The following is a 20,824-nucleotide window of genomic DNA, read 5'->3' on the forward strand; positions in this document are numbered from 1 at the left end:
ATTTATATTGGTTTAAAGTATTTAAGGTTAGAATCTCTAATCTTCCCCTGAGGTATTGCTAAAGTGGTGTCAGTAGAAGTTCCTTCTCCTATTGATTCAACTACAAGCCAACTGCTTGGTTGGCTGTTCTTACAACATCAATACCATCCATTTTCTTTCACTCCCATCATCACATTAATGCTTCCTAATTTCTTTATAGCTCTTTCAAAAGCTCTTTCTTTATAACCCTTTCCAAGCCAACATGAAGCAGTATCAGAAAGCAACCACAGTAATACAAACCGAAGGAACTCCTTTTTATAAATCCAAAGAATAAACATTTTTCTGAGTAAAGCATCGATGTTTAAACAGAAGGAGCGTATCAGTGACAGACACCACACAAATCAGCTTTGCCCGCTATGTGTCAGGTGCAAATTGATGTTAAATAACCTGTGGCAAAGAGCAGGAAAGATGACAAGCTCTTATGCAGTAAGTTGAGCTACTAGTAATTACATGCCTGATACACAATTAACAAGGTAACATTGGTTGTGCTCAGCCAGCACCCTGCTAATCACCCTTTTTTTGCTGAACATCTGTAAGCAAACCAGCACTTCTATTATTTTTAATGAGACCCCTGCTATTTAGTAGTCAGCTACTCATTGAGTTTTATATTACTCTTTTGGGGGAATTAAGTTCATAAATATTTTTAAACATCTTCCTATCACAACATTCATTTTACCTTGTAAAGCTGACTGACTAAGGAAAAAAAAAAAAAAATTCACAAAAGCCCTTAACTGTACCATAAACACAGTTCTTCACATAAGGACTCCTAAGGAGACAGTAATTTGTATTACTGTGCAGCATTTTCCTGTTTTGGTTACTACAGAGATTCCAAGAGGCCTTTGAAAAGGGAACATTGTGACATTTCTATCTATTTATCAGGAGTGATCCATAGCATAATTCAGGACCTCTTTACTCACTAGTAGAGGAGGGTCAGTAAGAACCGTCTTTCTTTTCCCATCTACTAGAAGACCTAGCACAGCACAGGCAGTTTTAGAAAAGAAAATGATATTCCAGAAGGGAAAAAAAAAAAAAAAAAAAAAAAAAAAAAAAAAAAAAAAGAGTGCAGCATTACTTACATACACAGTTTCTTAATAACTATTTGCATTTCAGATTGCCAAGAAATGACTTGAAATAACCTAGTGTCTTCCACCTAATCAGGACAATTATGAAAATAACACCGTTTAGCTGTAATGTACTTCAATTAAATTTACACAGAAGAAAGATCCTAGAGACAATTAACTACAAGTTAGATTTAGAAGAGCAGAATACAGGAATACTCTGGAAGAATAATGAAGGAACCAATTGCCTAAAACATCTAACAAAACTCAATGCAATCACAAGCCTACTTTCCCTAACACTGCAAGAAGCAACCCTAGGCCCTTCTGAGCCAGGGTATCTGCAGTTGCTGCAAGGAGTTACCTCTCTACTGCTTTCTTCTTCAGTTTCTCCACCTGCTGGCCATGCTGGAAAGCAGCACAGCGCAAACACAAAAGCATTTGATGCCAATGATTCACACCGTGGTACTTCTACAGGCCATTAATGAAGTTTCTCTGTTCTATTTTTTACTGTGAGATCACACAGTTGAGACAACACAGTAAAACAACACCGCATGAAAGGGCAAAAATACCTGGTCATTAAAGCTTTTCAAAAAAACATTAAGCTACACTCACTGAAAGTATTCCCTATATTCCAAATGGAAGGAAGGATACAACTGCTGAGCTAAGCTTTACAGAAAGGGTCATTATGTTCAGATCATTGACAATATATGATTAAATTCACTATAGGGTGTAATGTCTCTGAAACAATCTGAGAAAACATTTAATAAAATAGGAGGCAAAAACGAGGACCAAAATGATTAAACCTGTACTGTTCCATAGTAAAACAGAGACGATGATAGCAGTATCAGTACTGTACTTCATGATGGACCAAAGACCACTGAAGACAGCACAGATGCTGCAGAGTAAAAACATTGTCTCTGGGAAGGTCGCACATTCAAAGAAAACAAACAGACAAAAGTACGATTTAGTGCCAAAAGATAAACAACTTGAAAAATCTCTACTGTCTCAATATTTTGTCCCTGAGAAAAGGCCAATTTTCCCTTCCTCTCTCAGTTCCACATTTAATCACTGCATTAAAAAAATACTTACATGAAGCCTATAATTTGAAGCAAAAAGACAGTCATTTCACAGCTGTCATACCTCTGTATACACCCCCCACACAACATCAATTAGCTGTGAAGGCAGTTTCCTTATTGCTACTACAGCAAAACAATCACCAAAGCACTCAAAATCCAGGGCAGTCTTTCTGGGAGAAGATTGCTTTGTCTTTGTACACGGTGCCTGGCTAGCTGTCAAACAACAGGACTGACTGACAGCTTGAATGACAGTGTTTCCAAAACGTGGCAGGTGCACACAGCTTCAGCGGCCAACGCTTTGCCCTTGAGTATGCATAAGCACCACATACGTGGGCAAGGCTGGATTTGCTGAGCTCTTCCACAGTTTTGTGCAAAGCACAGTGTGGCTTGCTGGAAAACTAATGCAGATGGACCCAGGTATCTGAAACATTAACATCTATCTTTCCTGTTACAAAAATTTGCTATAATGCTCCCACTGCAAAGGAACCTGAAGCTGAATTCACCTATATAGAGCTGCTGAAACCTGCTATAACAAAACTGGACAGGGAAGAGGGGAGCTGGATTGACATTGCTAAGCAGATTCCATCTGGCAGTATTTTAGTAGCAGCCCCTTAGAAGTGGCTTAAAGCAGCAGCTGGAAGATGGTAATTGAGCACTAAAGCAGTTAAGTATTTCTACCTGAAAAACGCGAATGTTAGGAAGGAACCACAAAAACTCACCAAATAACAGTATTCACTGAAAATTACTCACAACACACAATGCCCAGCCATGAAACTATTGCCACGTATGCTGCTGTAACAGGCTCCAGAAGATGAAATGCACCAACACCCTGAAGGAAAATTTTAAGATGCTCCTTACAGATTCACCATGATACAACAACAGGTGAAGGTGATTGTGGAAGGTATTCCTTGTAGTAACATGATGACATTATATTCTAGGCCACTTCCCAAGTAATTACAATTTTTCTATGAAAATATTCTTTCAATAATACAAATTGAAGCTACCAGCAATAACAAAAGATAATAGAGCAGGTGCAGGTGTCTGACTTCAGTTGATGCTGAATGTTTAGACACTTCATCGGACACCTGTCCCAACAGTTGTTCTAGCTGTCGCTTAGTAAGATTCAGATTTAAGATTCAGATTTTATTTTTTATTTCTGCTGACTTTGAAATATTTGCCATTATGATGCCTTCAGCAAAGCTGATGACTGCTTGCTCTTACTTATTCTATATGCTAGATAAAGCTAGATTTCAGCTCATAAAAGCATGCCCTTAAGATCATTTAAGTGTTAATTATCATTTACAACTCTGAATCTGAACAAACAAGTCCCCAAACTCATGAGCAGATTGACTTCATTACAAAGCATGCCTAGAGGCCTGTATTTGCTGTGAGACAAGCTGTAAGACCTCCTCGACAGGCTACAGGCTACCTAATAACATAACATGAAGTACTGACAGTAACTTCATAAACAGACAACGCAAATGATACAAACACAGAAAATCGAACTGGTTTGAAATGTGCCAGAAAATAGACTGTCCTGAAGATACATTCAGGCATTCCATAAGGAAAATACTGTCTTGTGACTTCATTTCAGTTTTAGTGACTTGATGAAAAACAAAAATTCAGGCCTTTACTGAGGTGTAAGAGAGAAAGCAAACTCATATTTTTTGTTATTCTATTTAGAATATTCAACTACAGACTATTTGAAACTGTAACTCTTCTACAGATGCAATTATAAAATCTCTAGATCCTAGTATTTCTATGATTACAATCTGTCATCCAAATCTTCTGTCTTTCTAATGCTCTCACGCTCGTGACATATCTACAACAGCAACTGTTTCTCCTCTATAATGAAAGATTTCAAATAAAGCTAAATTAACTAATGGGTAGTGATGATAACAAACCTAGCAGTAAAATGACAGCGTGACATCAATGATTGAGATTTTACGCTCAAATGCCTTGTGGATAAACAGGTTTTTATTAAGAGTAAAACTGATCCTTACTCACTACTGGCTTTCATCTATTGCCAAAGTTAATTATCATATTAATGCCATTCTAAGATGGTGGATCACAGACGAAGCAACAAGATACAGCATTAATATAAAATAGAGCTTTTTTTTATGCGTTTGGCAGTTACCTTCAGATTTATATTTGGAATTATACAAGGCTAACATTTCTACTCAAAACTGAGCGGGAAGAATGTTCTCTTACCACTTCTCCAAAGAACAGGAAAATACAGATTTGTTGGATGGCTTGCTACCTGCAGCGATGCCAAACTGAAAGAACAGCCATCATGGATCTGTGTCAGAGCTGTTATGTTGGTGAGTTTAGGGAACAGTGTCTGTACAACAGAAGTAGTGTACTATACTAACATACTAGTTATCATAGCTTGTGGAGGACTTGTGTTAGGTCAGAGGTTGGACTCCATGATCTTGAGGTCTCTTCCAACCTAGACATTCTGTGATATATTCTGTGATAGCATTGCACAAAGGAAAACAGAAGTTAGTTTTAAATTTAATACCATAGTGTTAACATGTGCATATTTGTGAACTTCAGTGAGTCAGGCATGTGTTTAATTCCCCTTTCACTGGAAAGATGTAATTAAAAAAACAACCTAGGATACTGTTATCTACCAAGAGCCACTTCTTCCAAGATCAAAAGAGAAATGGAAGAGAAGAGTAACATGACACTTCAGAGTTCTTTGCAATCTGTTGGCTGAAAGCGAAGGAACTAAATAAAAATCTTTTCCAGTGTCATCTTTCACTGTTTCTTTGCTTGGTCTTCAATTATTTCCATTCTTTGTAATTCAGAGTCCCTGTGCTCTTACAGAGTTCTTACATGCATTAGTCACCTGTAGTCCTAAACTTACTTGTCCTATAATCAGTTCCTACGCAATTTCTCTAACCTCCATAACTTTCCAGGAAGTTAATTCTTCAATCCAACAATCATTTTATTAGACTAGGTCTGGCCAAGAAAGGAAGGATAATAATTAGCATTACTCCACAGTAAAGAGGCTGTTACCAGAAATGCCAGAAATGAGTGAAGCCTCTCTGCTTCTACTCCCAAGAGACACTGTGAGTTTTAAGAAACCATAAATCATCCTGGAAAGTATTGAGCAAAACAACTGAATGTTAGGGTTTGCAAATCCATCGTGTACATTTGATGGAATCAAGGATGGTGAAGAATGTAAACTTTCGCATTTACACAAATGCATATCAGACAAGCCATTCTTTTACAGAAAACAAACAAAACCCAAAAGTATGTATATATTTTACTACAACCTTTCCATGTCAATAATAAAAGAATTAAAATACAGGAGAACCTGTAAACCAACTAGAAAACAAGATACATAGGAATGAGAAAAAAAAAAACAAAAAACTTTACAGGTCTTCATGCACTAAGTGGTCCCCCAAAGTCAGTCAAATTCAGTTATGCACATGAATTTCAAAATAAGTGGCAGATTTTTAACACTGTGTATGTTTTTTCTTTTTAATAGTCTTAGACTGTCTTAGCTCCTCAGTCCCATGAGCATATGGGCAAGATTCAGAAGGCAAAGCACAACCATTAGGATGATGAATGAAAAACCAACAGAGACGTGTTTTATATGCTTCAGCTGAAAGGCATCGTTTTACTTCAGGCTTAGTTTTCCTTGATGGCTTCTCTTTTCTCCAGTCACGAATATGAACTCTCCCATTTAGAACTAAGATTTAAAAACAAACAAAAATGCAGCTGTTAATAGACAGCCATGGGAATCATACTGGAAAAAATGCATAGTGACAGTCAGCAAATAACATATATTTTCTACAAATGGATCACTCAGGCAAAACCAAATGTACCATTTGTAAAAAAAACAGAAAGATGTGCACAACAAACTGAAGTGATGGACAGAGATGGTCTAAAGAAAAATTGATCAATTTCCCTGAGAGATGTTTTACCATCGTGCTGAATAGTTTGAGGCACCTATTTATCGTCCTCATAGAGGAGAGGGTTTACAGAGGTGTATTTTTTTAAAAAAATATATCAGGTAAGATAACTTATACCAAAATCCTCAGAATTTAGATTGCAAGTTCTGAAAAAAGTTTGATCTTTAAGAACTATAATCCCTCCCTTGTTCAACACTTTATTAATCCATGTTCAAACTGTAATTACCAGCAAAAAACTAGTTTAAGTCTGATTAATTCTGATAATCACTGTTCAAAAAAGAGTCCAGCAAAAGTTTAATATCACACATTCAAGCCTGGATGAATTTATCCTTCCAAGTTTCCTTGTGATGCACAAATAGCTCTAAACTCACACAAAGCCAATCCAGAAGTGGGTTCAGTGCTTTAAAATCTCTCTCAGACTTAAAATAAGCAGACCAGTAGATCTCATTAGATTATTAGGGCTCATAGATCACTTAGTCTCGTTTTTTTTTTTTTTGTGAATGCATACATCTGTTTGTGATGAGATTAAGAGCTCTACACATATTTTCCTCTGTTCTCTTTGGCATGAGCAAGGTCCCTCCACAACATCCACTAGCAGAAGTCCCTTGTTACAATGACGGACTACTGAAGAAAACAATCAAAAATTGGTCGTCTTGAAGTCCCAGGCACTTTCCATGCGATGCAAGATGCTGTGAAAGATGTGGCCTTAATCTTAGTCTTTCTTCAGAGGTAACGTGCAGATAACATCCATGACAAATTAAAAACAAACAAGGGAAAAAAAATACACACACAAACACCCCCCCCACACCACATTACAAGAGGGGAGAGAAGGAAAAAAAAAAAGCAAATAACCCACTACCATCACAGCTATAAACAAATCAAGCCAGCCACAAAATTGTGTTACTGAGCCCTTTGAGCCATACTACTACACACTATATAAATACATCAAGCTTCACAGTTACAGCAAAGCTAGTTTGATTTTGTCGTCGCCATTTATACTACAGGGCTTGGTAAGGCCAGGCCAGGTCCAGATTAAATGCTTTAGCAAACTTTCTCTGCATTTGCCTGCCCCCTAAATCATGAATACATTACAAGAAAGGAAAAAAATCTCCCTAGTCAAACAACAGTATTAGATCAGCCACTTTAACTGAAGATTTGTCTCTTCTAGATCAATTTTGTCTGAAAAGTTCTTTGCTGATTACCGTACCAGTCTTCTTCAAAAGGAAGCTTTACTAACTGTACCTTGGAGCAATGAAGGGGCACAAAGAATACTCAGTTTTCCAGACTAGAACAGTAACTTTTCAGTTAAGTTTAAAAGCAAAGCGAAACAAATAATGCCTATCTACTCCTTACCTTCGAATACTTGATGATTGTTCTTGAGCAGTGTCTGTAAGCCTCCATATTCACTCTTCAGCCTCTTTAAAGTTTCTTTATTTAAATGTTCTGCTACTTCTCTCAAGGAAAGGCTTTCTGTAATAAATAATGGTGTAGCTATAAAGATGTGTATATCTAAAATCCTTGAGAACCCTAACTTTTGTATAAATTAACGATTATGAACAGAATCTATGAATTATACACAAGTACTGTAACAACTTTGTGTTCCCAATATCAAACACATAAATGGTATATTTTATATGTATATTGTCTGTAAAATGGCAGTTTTCATTCTACAGGTCTCAAGTCAGAATTTCCATGGTAAGACGTATTTTTTCTTTCACTGCTTTTTTTTTTTTTTTGCAGTAATCCTCAATGTACTAAGCACTGTTTACATGCAGGTAGTAGAAAGTTTACATGCATGTAGTGAAGGAGAATGAGTCATTTTCTTCCTAACAGTAGCATATAACTGCATATACGATAGCATATCCTGTAGCATATAACAAACTACAGTGAGTAAATAATAAATATGGGTGCAGGAAAATGAAACTTACTGAGTGCCTATAAAATAGGCTGCAACTTCTATTCCTTTTCATTCTAATGCTAAGCCAACCAAAAATCCCTAATCATGTTGTAATTAAATGGCACTTCAAAGCACTTCTTCAAGAGCTATAGCTAGTTATTATGTCACTATCCAAAAATAAACTTAGATCCTCCCCAGCTTAGATGCAGAGATGTTTTGTGAAACAGGGAGAAGTTCTGTTTAAGTTGATTCTGCCACAGTACTCAAGTGTAGAGTAAAAGAAAAACAAGCAAAGACACGAGTTTCAAAATACACTTATGCGACTTATTTGCACCCCAGAGTGCAATAAAACATTGTATAGTAGCAATCAAAGGTTTTTTTTTTTCAGTTCATGGTATTTCCTAAAGTCTATGTCACTTACTAAATTTAAAAACATGTAAATTCATTGGAAAAAACACCCTCCACCAGCAAAGGTAAAAGGTAACAGAAAGTGTTGCCAGAAAGACAATCTCACCTCCTTGATTCCAGGTATTCATATTTCCACCGTGAGTATTAGAACATGATTTTTGGGGGACTGTATTTAATAGCAAATTTGCCACATTCAGAACCACATCATCTACAAAATCTCGAGGGAGGGCAGCACAATTTCTGATTTGCTCTACTTTTTCTCTGGGTTGAAATCCAGGCATCCAAATTCTACCAGAAGTTTCCATTTCATTTTCAGGAAGTCCTGAGCCTGCTTCTTTGCATACATCAGAGCAATCTTTATGATTAAATCCAACTCCTCTGTCACATGCAACCACAGGACAAGTCTGACGATTATGAATATACCGTGTTATCTGATCGTCAATCAAAGCACATTCTGTAGGTGGATAGGTCCTGTTTTTTCCAATAAGGCACACCTATCTTAGCAGAAATAGGTAAATCACTATTTGTATCATAATATTTAAACAGAGTCCCATACTTCGATACAGCCCCCCAGCCAGACAGCACATGTTTTATGCAGGCTTCTAAACAGCAAAATTTAAATACAATTAACCAACATAGGCTGATGGAAAAACAAAGGCAGAAAGAAAGACAGCGTTAAAGTTTTCCATCTTACAGACAAGTATAATAAATAACGATAAATCCTTTCACTCTTTCTTGTATTGAGGATTGTAACCTAGGATGTTAACTTTAATATAGCAGATTAAAAATACTCATGGGTTTCTTGAGTAATCTATCTTCAAAGCATATTATCTAAAGCAATGCAACTGACTATGCTTCAATCTCAAAAAACAATAACGAAGAAATATCACAGAATCATAGAACTGCTTGGGTTGGAAGGGACCTTAAAGATCACCTAGTTCTAATCCCCTTGCCATGGGCAGGGATGCCACCCAGTAGATCAGATTTCTCTACGCCCCATAGAAACTGGCCTTGAACACCTCCAGGAATGGGACATCCACAGCTTCTCTTGGCTGCCTGTTCCAGTGCCTCACTACCCTCTGAGTGAAGAATTTCCTCCTAACATCTAATCTCCCCTCTTTTAGTTTAAAACCATTCCCCCTTCATCCTACTCTGCAGGGGGGTTGGACTAGATGATCTTCAGAGGTCTCTTCCAACCTCAGCCATTCTGTTATTCTGTGTCCTATCACTAGCTGCCTGAGCAAAAAGTTTTTTTGTTGTTGTTGTTTTTTTAAACAAGCCCCACTTCAGACAACACCTTTAAAAATAAAGATAAAAGCCCTACTGAGTCCAAAATTACCCTTTTTGTTGATGGAATTCTAAGGCAGTCTTCTTCCACATGAAAACCACATACAGATCCCACTTGGGCAACAAAATCAAGATATTCTCTGTACTGAGTCTTCTTGCTTTGTTTTCGACTGTATTTTCCATGAAAATCGAAGAAGCAACATGGCAGCACAAAGTAGCTACACGAATAGGAAGACCTATGGGAAGGATAAAGGATAACTGCTGAATGGAAAGTTATTTCAGATAACACACAAATTTAAGAAATAGCCCAGACACAGGCAATGATGGAAATTTTTATGGAGGTGACAGAGCTTTATGAAGTACTATTTATATGTTCCTCCTTCAGAAAATTTATTAGTATATTCAAAGTCACTGTTTCATAAAGTATTTGCTATACCAAACTACTGTATCAACACAGTCTGCAGGACTAAATCTCAAGGTATCAAACTATTGCAGCTGGTTGTGATAAGCAGAATGGTTCAAAGAAAGGCAGGACTAACAGTATTTTTTTTAAACTAGATTCATGTCTAAAGAATAAATACAAAATTCTGTTTGAACGTCAAAAGCAAAATGCTGTACTGAATTCCATGAGAAAATAAATGCTATTCCTGGGCTTCTCTGCAGCAAAAAAACATTTTGTAAAAATAATCGATTGGCACCACAAGAAGCAAAACTTGCAAGAACCCCTGATGTGGCTGCAAAAGCAGCAGTTTTCACCAAACACGTATAGGTAGTTATGCTTTTATTCCTTTCCTCCTGCTTCCCCACCACCACCAAGTACCTGGCTGCAATTACAGGTATCCATGGCGTTAATTCATCTGAATGGTTACCTATCAGCCAATCAGTATCTGGAAAGAGATGACTATCACCTGGCATGATAGATAATTCCTAAAAAAAAATAAAATAAAAAAAGTTGAAGTACGATTTATTATAGGTTTCTTTAGATTTATTTGCCAATAAAGCACTGAACAACAATATAAAATCCTACAACAGGAAAAATACAAGGTGAATGAGAACCCACAGAAGCCATCAATATTTTTCTCAGTTTGAAGTTTTGCCAGGCAGTATTTTTTTTATAGCTACAAATAATTAATTTAGCAACAACCCACAACATATTGGTCAGACAAAGAGAGGAATGACAAGTCTGATGAAGGTATCTGACATCCTAAATGTATGTTAACAAATCTTATAGATCGATTATGATTTCTTGCCATTCTCCTATCACATGTATTTCTGGGCCCAGTTTTTCAGACTCATTTCATTTGTTATGTCTCTGTCTCACACAGCAATGAATCAGAACACAGCTTCCCTACTATCTTCTCTTCTTTCACAGGCGTTTCCTAAATTAAATCCAAGTACACAGAACACCACCTTTCAACCTTACCATTTGTTTATAATCAACCTAATCCAGCCCACCACTTTTTCTTCCTTGTGTACGTTGCCAGAACGCTCTTATCCAAGTTGTATCAGAGGTACCCTATGATACATGCAATATCAGGAGTAGAAATGGGAAAGCAATACGCCAGGGAAAGAAGGCTTCATTGGCAGCCTTTATGATAGCATTTTGCTTGCGTTATTTCATTACATATGGAATAAGGAGACAGGTTATTAATCTTAAGAATACCCTATTCTGTTATTCTTTAACAAAACACACAAGAAACAAAAACCATCAAACAGCATGAACAGCTCATACAGGCTAAATTTTAAAAGTTCCAGAGTCCTTTTAACATTCATCTCAGTATGTTCCTACCTAGAAAATAAGTTCAGCAAAGAAAATACTTGAAGTTCCTTATACTATGGAAGAATACGTTCTTCTCTAAAAACATGTACAAATCTCACAATAATTACTGGACAGATTTGAAGAATAAACAATCATGTTTCAGATTCAAATCTCCAAATAACTTTAATAACAATTCTGAAAATGATGCCTTTACTCTCATTTTATATATAGAACATATGCCAAATTCACACACACATGTATAATAGTATCTGTACAGGAATTCAAAAAAGCTAACAGGGAATTTCAGAAATCTCAGGCTCTCCCTATTCCATCCCAATTGTCCTCTTCAGAAAGCATTGCTTTAGGTGCTTTAAGTATCAATATGGTATATAATCATCTACTTGAAGTACCAAATCCCTCTCAATTTTTAGTTATGTATATAATTTCCAGATAACATACTTAACAAATTTCCTTTTTGAAAGGTTGGCATATGTTAAAACAACTGTTCTGTAAGTGTTTTCTTATGGTTAAGCAAATTACTCTTCCATTATATTTCAGTTTTCATTTTTCAGTTTAGGCATAGCATGAATTATCAGCGTTATACTCCACATTTTGACAGTAACCCATAATCACCTCTTACATTCGTTTATATCATTAGCATAGACACTGAATGTCACAAATGCCAATATCCATGTTGCAACTCATGCTTTAAATTAATATCAAACCAAAGCAAAGCAAAGGCTGTACAATATGACTGCTCCACCTCCCAACTATGAAAGCTGCTGCTCTTTTCTTGATGTAAAGTTGTTAGCATTTAAAGATTTGTTGAACTGATGTTCAACCAAACCTACTAGAGAATAGCTATGGACAGAAAAGTTAGTGTATTGGAAGCTGACAATTTTTGAAGGAATAAGGTGAGAAACTCCAGAGTCTAGAGAACAAGAAACCAGGAACACTTCACCTCCAAAGGGCAACTGTTCATCACTGCCACACTTAAACGAGCATCAAATGAAAACCAGCTAGAGTTGAAGCAAATGTGCCTGTGCTCAGATTGTTCCTGTCCTCATAAAAACAAGAATGGAGAACTTGAAATACAATCCCTCTTTCAGACTCATTTTTCTGTCCATTTTTTTGAAGGCTGTTATTGCAATGACTTACCACAAAGTCAGAACAGCAGAGGAATTGGCTCCTTAGAGTTTCAACAATTTTGTTCCGAAACAATACAGAGCACTATAAGATCAGAATCACTTTGAGAGTGATTCTGTTATTAATTCATGAATAAACTACCCACAACTTTGGAAACCAACATCTTTTGTGATGTACAGAAGGTGCAAATAAAGCTGCTCACTATTGAACTTCCAGTAAAATCAAGGATTGCTTCATAATGTGCATGTCTGCACAAGCAGTAAGAAATCATGCTAGTGTTCTCAGCTGAAAAACTAAGTAAATTGCAAATAAGCACGCATATGATATAGCTTTGCTCTATTAATCCCCTCTACAGCTTACTTTATAATCTTTTAGGACATACGAGTGGCAGCATACCAAACCCACACATAGCTTTAGACAATTGTCAATAACCCCATGCTTTTAATTACATTTGCATCAACACAGCCTGAAGCAATGAACGAATGAATAAAGTTACAAATGAATGAGATTGACATACATTTGCTTAATACCTCTAAATGAGTTTCTGGTCCATACGTGTCCCATATTTTTCTTCTCCTCAGATCAATTCCTCTACCAGAGTGCTGAAATATTTGAACAAAGTATCATTTGTAAGTATCAATTGCAGTAGAAATTCTCAGACAAGTTGACTAAATGTACATATTAACATACACTACTTCAGTCACACTAAAATTTGGACACATAACGAAACACAGTTTCATCATTTCAGGCATAAATTGATCACCTCTAATCCCTTGTTTTCCATTCTATTCTTCTATTTACCTATTAATAATAATTAGAAGGTTTCTAAAGCTCTATTTTTTTTTGATAATTAGTGAGTAGTAAAGTCTTGTTCTAATGACAAGAATTAACTGAATTTTGACTATTTGCCTGCCAAAGGAAAGCAAAACAAAAATAATGAAGATATCTTTTGTCTGTTTTAAAATGCACTCTATTTACCCCTTCGCTGCTTAGAATATGAACCAGTAAACCATTTCCGCATCCAAGATCTACAAATGACTGTTTCTTGGCCAATCCTTTTTCTTTTCTCTCTTCTTCCCAGAGAATCTAAGACAAGAAAAGAAAACATTTTAGACTTATACTCTCAAATTTCCCTGTCAGAAAACAGTAATAAGATGTCTGAAACAAAAGGAGAATGCTGGGAGAGTGAAGAAGTGACAGAAGACAGCCACAGCACTCAAAGAGAAAGCAACTTGAGAAGGGAAAAAAAAAAAAAAAAAAAAAAAAAAACAATATAAAAAAACAACTAATGGAGGAAGTAAGATTACGTTTCAAAGTATCGAGCATTTTCCAAGTGCTAAGCATCCTCCACTCACTTCTGAGTGCCTGAAGTTGAAATTAATATTGGCTGGGCTAGGGAAAGCATAAAGGTAAAAATATGCTGCTGAAACAAATGGCACAAGAGATTAACATGACGAAACAGCAACTAAATTAACAACAATATCTCTGCATGTGACACTACAGAAGCCTTTATATCCACTGTATAAAAGAAAGAATTGGGTGCAGGGATAAAAATAAAAATGTCGCTTGTAATCAATTGGCTATGAACTGCAACTTTCTATAGACCAGACAAGAAATTGTAATTTACTTTGCAAGAATCAGCTTCCCCAAATTCTGAATCAGATGAAGTGGATCCCCCAAAGCTCTTAGTCCAGTTCCAGCCCCTGCTCTGTACCTAAGTAGTTACTCCTACATAGTTCTGGAAATTGCTATTCTTAATAATAGGATATTTGTCCTCAGCATATAGATTAGTCTCCTCTTATTCCTGTCAAACTCTTTTTTGCTCAATGAGTGTGTCCGCTGAAGCTTCTCAATTCTTATTTTCCCCATGAATAACAGAAATTGTCAAGAATATTTAACCACAAGAATTAGTAACATCGGTGCTTGTTATTTTGCCAGTTTAGGCAAAGAAGTTCCAGATAAACCATAGGATTACGTTGTTGTGTTTACATTTTTAAATGTAGCAATCATTGCTCTTCTGCTCTCCAAACTGTAATCCAGAAAACTCTTATTGCCTCCTACTCAGATCACACCCATCCTCCATCCCTTGATGAGTTTCTTATGATTCAAACTGAACAGGTACTTCACTGGTAATATGTCTAGACAGTAGGCAGCATTTATATGACTGCAGAGTATAATGAAGGGGTCAGATGACCCCTCCTCTCATCATGTCAATTTAAGTACTGTAAATCCATATTAATTTAACACTGGACCTTTTATCACTCATTTAACATATTTCTAAATAATGAGTTATTCATATCTGTTTTTTTTTTTCCCCAGTGAGGTTAGGTTATTAATATATTAAGCTTTAATTTATACAAGCCAGTTATTGCATCATTTTAATAACTTATGGAAGGTTACTGCTACTTCAACTAAAAAACATTATGACTGTAAATAAACACTGTCTTGCAAATTTGTATGCACAACATCTTCAGCAGTGTCATCAGAGAATTTTCCTGGGGCTACAACTATTATAATTCCTCATGTACCTGACTTCATTTTCTATTTTTCAACATTCAACAGCTACTACTGTCATGGTGGGAAAAAACGATAAAAGTCTGTTAACTAGCTCTTTCCACAAGCCAATGTCACATCAATATGATATTCAAGATTTTGAGAGCAGCCTATGGCAGTCAGGCTTCCTCAAACAATTTTAAAAAATTGATGGGATAAGGAACTGAGTTTCTAAGTTTAAACAAACAATTAGTAAACTAAAATAGTCCTCAATGAGATCTGTAAATGAGTTAACTTGTTTACAAATACTGATTTAGAGGAGATGCAACAGGTATCTGCATTATACTTCTAGGTAGACAAACTCTTACTGCACTCTAGATAGTAATCAAAATATTGATGTGCCTACAGCTTCTCATCTCCAAACTAGACAATAATCGTTATTTCTTTGGTATGTAAGTGCTTTTGTTTTAAGCACTCTAAAATGAACAAAAAAACTACAGCTTGCCTGTGTGACATAAGAGTCCTATGACAAAAGACTGCAAGTCTTCAAAAAAAGTGTTAATTTTCCTCTAATTTTAATTTTGTTACTGTGCTTATTTTTTGTGGTATGTCATAGTATAAAAAAAAAAAAATAAATTCTGTTTTCCCCTTGCTTTGTCACATTATTTTTTTTTCCAGATTCTATTGTAAAATGCTTACTTTTTGTAATCGGTTATTGTATATAAATCCCTGAAATGCCATTGAGAGTACTACCAAAGAAGATCCTAATACAAGCTCAATTCGAATACACTTTGAGCCACAAATTCCACTTTTGGTCAAGTTATGTTCGAAAACACTAATAAAAGCTTACCAGCAAGTAAGTAGCAATGGCAACATCCTCATATACAAACTTCTCAGGATCTGTTACTTCAGGCCATACCTTCAGGAGAAGAAGAAAATAAAAAAAAGAAAAACTATTATTTTCTGTGCCATCTTAAAATACTGCAAAGAGAGCTCAGAATTACCTGCATGGTCATCTTCTTCAATAGACTTCTATACTTCATACATTTTGAACTGAGTAAAAATACACACAAAAAACGTAAACAAAGATTTTGTGAGTCACACAAAAGTACATTGGTATAAAGAATGTCTGCTTTCAGTCAATAAAGTTTCCAAGAACGTTACAGCTCCATATGCACACCTTGCATGTAACCTGCTGCATCTGGTCTGTAATAGAGCATGTATTCTTTTGCTTATTCTAATTCTCATATTATTATTCTTCCTGTTAAGTGCATTGTTAATTACAGTATTCATAAATTTATTTTCAAAAGATGAGGAACTATCCTGGCAAAATGGAACATGAAGAATCAAAATATGAAGGAGAAAGATAGAAAAAGTATAATCCCTATTTTCTAAATGAAAAATGGAGACGGACTAAAACATTCTATGGTACAAAACGCTACTGAAGAGATTAAAAAAGAACCCATTACCTTACTCACAATTCAAACTTTCCTGCCACATGTATCTTTTTATTAGTGGAGAAACATCAACAGCAAAACCTTTCAACATTTCCATAATGTTTTACAAAAACATTTATCAACTTCTTTGGTTTCTAGAGTTTGGTGTATAAGGATATTACATCATACAGCATTTAAGGTCATTTTTAGGAATCCACAGGATAAGACACTACTAAAACACTGCTGCTCCAACTCAGAAAGGCATACTAATGCATCAAAATGTAAATAAAGCAACAGACTTTTAACCAGCGTTGCTTCCTAACTCTTTGATGCTTTTTACAAGAACATACTATATTTATGTTTTATTGTGTGGGTAATTTAGTATTTCCATCCACTGACCTACTGCTTACTTCTTTTTTGAAGACAAAGACTGTGGAACATGTCTATCACCACCAGATATTTAGTGTGAATTTGGTTCAAGATTTTCCAGTTCAGTTCTTCCAAATACTATAAAAACTATTTTTTTCCTCCACATATGCAGTAAAAGACTAAAAAACAATCCAACGAACTATAATGCATGCATTTTAATTAAACTGATTCCTTTATTAAAAAAAAAAAAAATGGAAGAAGCAGTTTCAGGAAACATAACAGAAATAAAAAACAACGGCAGGAAAGCATGTTATTACTACATTTATTGCCAAACTTACCTTTACCATCTCCTTGTATTTTTCTTTAAGGTCTTGATAAACCTTGCAGTACTTTGCTACAGAAATGAGTGAGAGTGTACTTCTAAACTCACTGTGCTTTTGCTCCACAGACCACTTAGCCAGTTTGGGCAAAAGTTCATTTCCAAGCCATGCTAGTTTGGGGTATGTAATTCCATCTGAAAACCAATCTTCTGAAGACAGAGCAACAATAGACAAAGACCTTAAAATAAATAAATAAATAAATTAAAACTTTGATGACATACAGTGGATTCACACATCTCACCAACTCATGAGTAGAGAAAAATATAATAAAGTGGAAAAAAAATCAGAAGATCAAATAAAGGCCTAAGAGTACACTGTAAGCACATAAATGCACAAACAAGAGGAAAATAAAAGTGAAGTTAATGAATAATAAAACAGTCTTTCCTAGATTTTGTTAGACAGCTCATTATCTCCTAATTCAAACACCATATGAGAGTCTATGCTAGATTTACTACAACGACCAAAGACTCACATACAATAAACAACCTGATTTACCACAATATTCCAAATGCTAACAAGTGGGTACCTCATGAAAACAAACAAAAATTAGGAGCAAAATATCATCAGTTGGTACATTTCACTATTTCCGATCTCTAAATTTATTTAGATTTTGTTAGTTATGTAAGCTGTCAGCATGAACAATTACATCTTCCACGCTCAAGACCAAGATGTCCACACATTTTAATGACTGAAGCCTGGCAGGTTCCAAAGAGCAATTCCTTTTCATTTTTTAACCTTACTAAGACCTACACCTGACTTCCAGCACAGACATAGTTATCTCCTACTGATGAGGATACACATACAGTCAATATATTACATTTGAAATTGAAATAGACTCGTTTTGTGTTGATTTTGGTATTTTAAGTATCGTTTTTAACTGAACACTATGCACTGAGATCATACCAGTAATGCCACTTGCTAATCACACAAGTTATAAAAACCAAATCACCTGGACACCAACGCTAAACCACGATGTGATTCTTAAAGTAACTCAGGGTTTCCTTCCACTCACTCACCATTCTTCATCTTTTATGTGCATAAGCTGAATTTCATAAGTATTGCACTTTTTAATCTGGTATTTTCCTTCCTTGTTTTCCTCCAAAGGCAGAAAGGTCACAGTTCCATTGTAAACATCTGAAAAGATATGTAAATGGTGATATATTATTATTACATGGTATAAACCATCTAGCACAAAAGAAAAAAAAAAAAGCTTTTTTTCTTACTATATTAAATGCATACTACTGAGGCAAGATCAAGGACAATGAAGGAAGAACCACAACGCTGAATTTTGGGAATTCAAACAGTTTAATAATTTCAGACATCAGGCACACTGAGAAGCAGATCTACTCTTAACACTCTACTGCATGTTGTTTCCCAAAAGGTATAAGGCCAATCAGCAAGACTATTCACAATCTATAAATATCTGAAAAGCTAGAGACATTGAGATTTTTTAGTATAAAAACGATGCTTTCCCATTCCACACAGCAAATCTGGAGTTATGGGATGCACACTCCAATTTATTGCAGACTTACCTGCTCAGCCTGACATTAGAGAAACTATCAAATGCAGAATTCCATGACATTATAATATTATGGAATACTATGGAAAATATGATCAGTATGATCTACCATGTGATTATGATGAAGTATAACCACTCTTCAGTTTTAGCAACACCAACTTTCCCAATTAGATTTCCTGGATGTAGCCATATGAAAAATAACAACAACATACAAACACTAAATTAGTATTCTGTAACTCTGAAAGGAGACTACCTGAGAAGACCCGTTTTTAGGTAAAGGCACAGGTAATATGTTAAATAGTAAGTTATGTTCAGCAGCGATCCTACCGATCTTAGTATCTGTCACCTGTGGAATAAAATACTTATGCTTAAGTTCCGAACACTATGGATTTTGAAAAAGTTGAGATGGGCAGAGTAACAGCTGGCCATGCTCTTCAGTGCTTCTACCATATTTAAAGAAGATATCCTGCAACTTTTAACATGTTACATTTTCTAACATTACTCATGCATGTATCAGTTAACTCCTACACAAAGGGAAACACAGAGGGAAAGAATACATCCTTTTGAAACAACTTTCAAATAAAAACAAAAGAAACTGTAATGAAACATAAGTGGTATCATACAATCTAGTATTCACATGCTACTATTTTTTACCGTCTTAATTTAGTCCCTATATCCTTCCTATAAATTTTCTCTAAAAGGATTTACTCTATTCTATATGGCACGATACGTATGTATTATTAATTTACATACTAGTTGCAAAAAAAAACAAACAACACTTAGCTATTGCTTATCCAAGGGAATTTCTTTAGAATAACGTAAGTTCCCTATTTGAAACTAATCCTTCACTTAACATCAAAACTGATAACTGCAAATCTCCAAGCTATGAAAATATTACGTTGACAAAGAAACCAAAATATCTATGGACACCAAAATTTCTTGTGTGAGATGGAAAAGAATAATTTGCAATAGAGCAAACATTAAGTCTTGCTTTTTCAGCCTATCCTTAGCCAATCCCCTCTCAATGCTCCAGATTTTAAAAATCTTAATAACAAGAAAATTTTACAGGGTTTTTCCAGGTGTAGCTCAGAACATCACCTTACAACATCAAAAGAAAACAAACAAGCCTAAACATAGACTTTTTTTGGAAGGCTTCCTCAGTACTCAGAAGTAATTTTACACAGTAGGACCACTCTAAGTCCTAGCAGGACTTCCTGCAGTGTGATTCCACCACAGAAAAAAAAAAAAAAAAAGCATTTTTTTTTTTTTTTTTAAAGCAAAACCAACAGCATGCAAACTGGCACAAGCAGTTTGGAAGTGGCGAGGCTGATGCAAAAGCTGTCTATGTATTTTCTGAAAGCTAACTCAGCATATTTATAGGGTACAGTCACTCCTTGCAAGCTGTCATTAGGTCTGCACAACGAGCAGTGTTTCTGTGGGGGGAAGCTTCTGACAGGAGCCCACACGATGCACAGTCCTTCCTGCCTCCCTAAGGAAGACGGGACGATAAGCCGTTTTCTCCCCCCTCCCAATTAATCAGAGGGGGTGCCCAAGGCTGGAGGCTCACCTTGTACCACCAGCTCCTTCGTCGGAGGGGCAGGGGGCCCGGCAGGCCGTGCCCGAGGCAGCAGCGTCCTCAGCACGGCGCGGAGCTCGGAGCCCGGCCGGCCCCGGGCCGTGAGGGAGGGCGGCAGGTGCCTGGTCACCTCCCTCCACAGCCGGCTCAGCTCCGCAGCCCCCTCCGGCCCCTCGTCTGTCCCTCTTCCTGGCACAGCGGTGAGACGGGGAGACCCTTCCTCGCTTTCCCCGAGCAGCACCGTCCCCTCCGCCTCGATGGCGGCGCCGCACAGCCGCCTGTTGGCCACCTGCGGCTTCTCCAGCCAGACGCGCACCGCCGCCCAGAAACCGCTGGGCAGCGCGGCGCCGCCATCTCGCACCGCCGCCGTGCCCACCGGCCCCATGGCCGCCTGCTGGCGGGGGGAAGGAGGCGGGACCGGGCGCGTCCTGCTCCCGTCAGTTCCTGAGGCGGGGACG

The 20,824-nt window shown here is 36.6% G+C and overlaps 1 protein-coding gene across 1 annotated transcript; it reads right to left on the minus strand.

The window, feature by feature from the left end:
• Window positions 1-4,128: 4,128 nt before the first annotated feature.
• On the minus strand, window positions 4,129-20,820 carry TRMT44 (tRNA methyltransferase 44 homolog). Its single transcript, XM_084516448.1, has 11 exons — window positions 20,358-20,820; window positions 18,288-18,405; window positions 17,230-17,449; window positions 15,937-16,005; window positions 13,572-13,679; window positions 13,124-13,195; window positions 10,509-10,615; window positions 9,741-9,924; window positions 8,508-8,895; window positions 7,450-7,566; window positions 4,129-5,873 (listed from the first exon to the last, which is right to left on the minus strand). The coding sequence occupies exons 1-11, from the start codon at window positions 20,749-20,751 to the stop codon at window positions 5,638-5,640; spliced, it is 2,013 nt and encodes a 670-aa protein (XP_084372574.1). The 5' UTR covers window positions 20,752-20,820; the 3' UTR covers window positions 4,129-5,637.
• Between the last annotated feature and the right edge of the window lie 4 nt (window positions 20,821-20,824).

Source organism: Aythya ferina (assembly GCF_964211825.1).
Source record: "Aythya ferina genome assembly, chromosome: 4".
Classification (NCBI taxonomy): Eukaryota; Metazoa; Chordata; class Aves; order Anseriformes; family Anatidae; genus Aythya; species Aythya ferina.

Coding starts and splice junctions, on each gene's coding strand:
- TRMT44 (XM_084516448.1), bottom strand. CDS start 20,751: ATGGGGCCGGTGGGCACGGCGGCGGTGCGAGATGGCGGCGCCGCGCTG. Junction 9,925..10,508: donor ATACCTGTAATTGCAGCCAG/GTACTTGGTGGT, acceptor TCCTTCCCATAG/GTCTTCCTATTCGTGTAGCT. Junction 7,567..8,507: donor GAATACCTGGAATCAAGGAG/GTGAGATTGTCT, acceptor TATTTATTACAG/AAAGCCTTTCCTTGAGAGAA.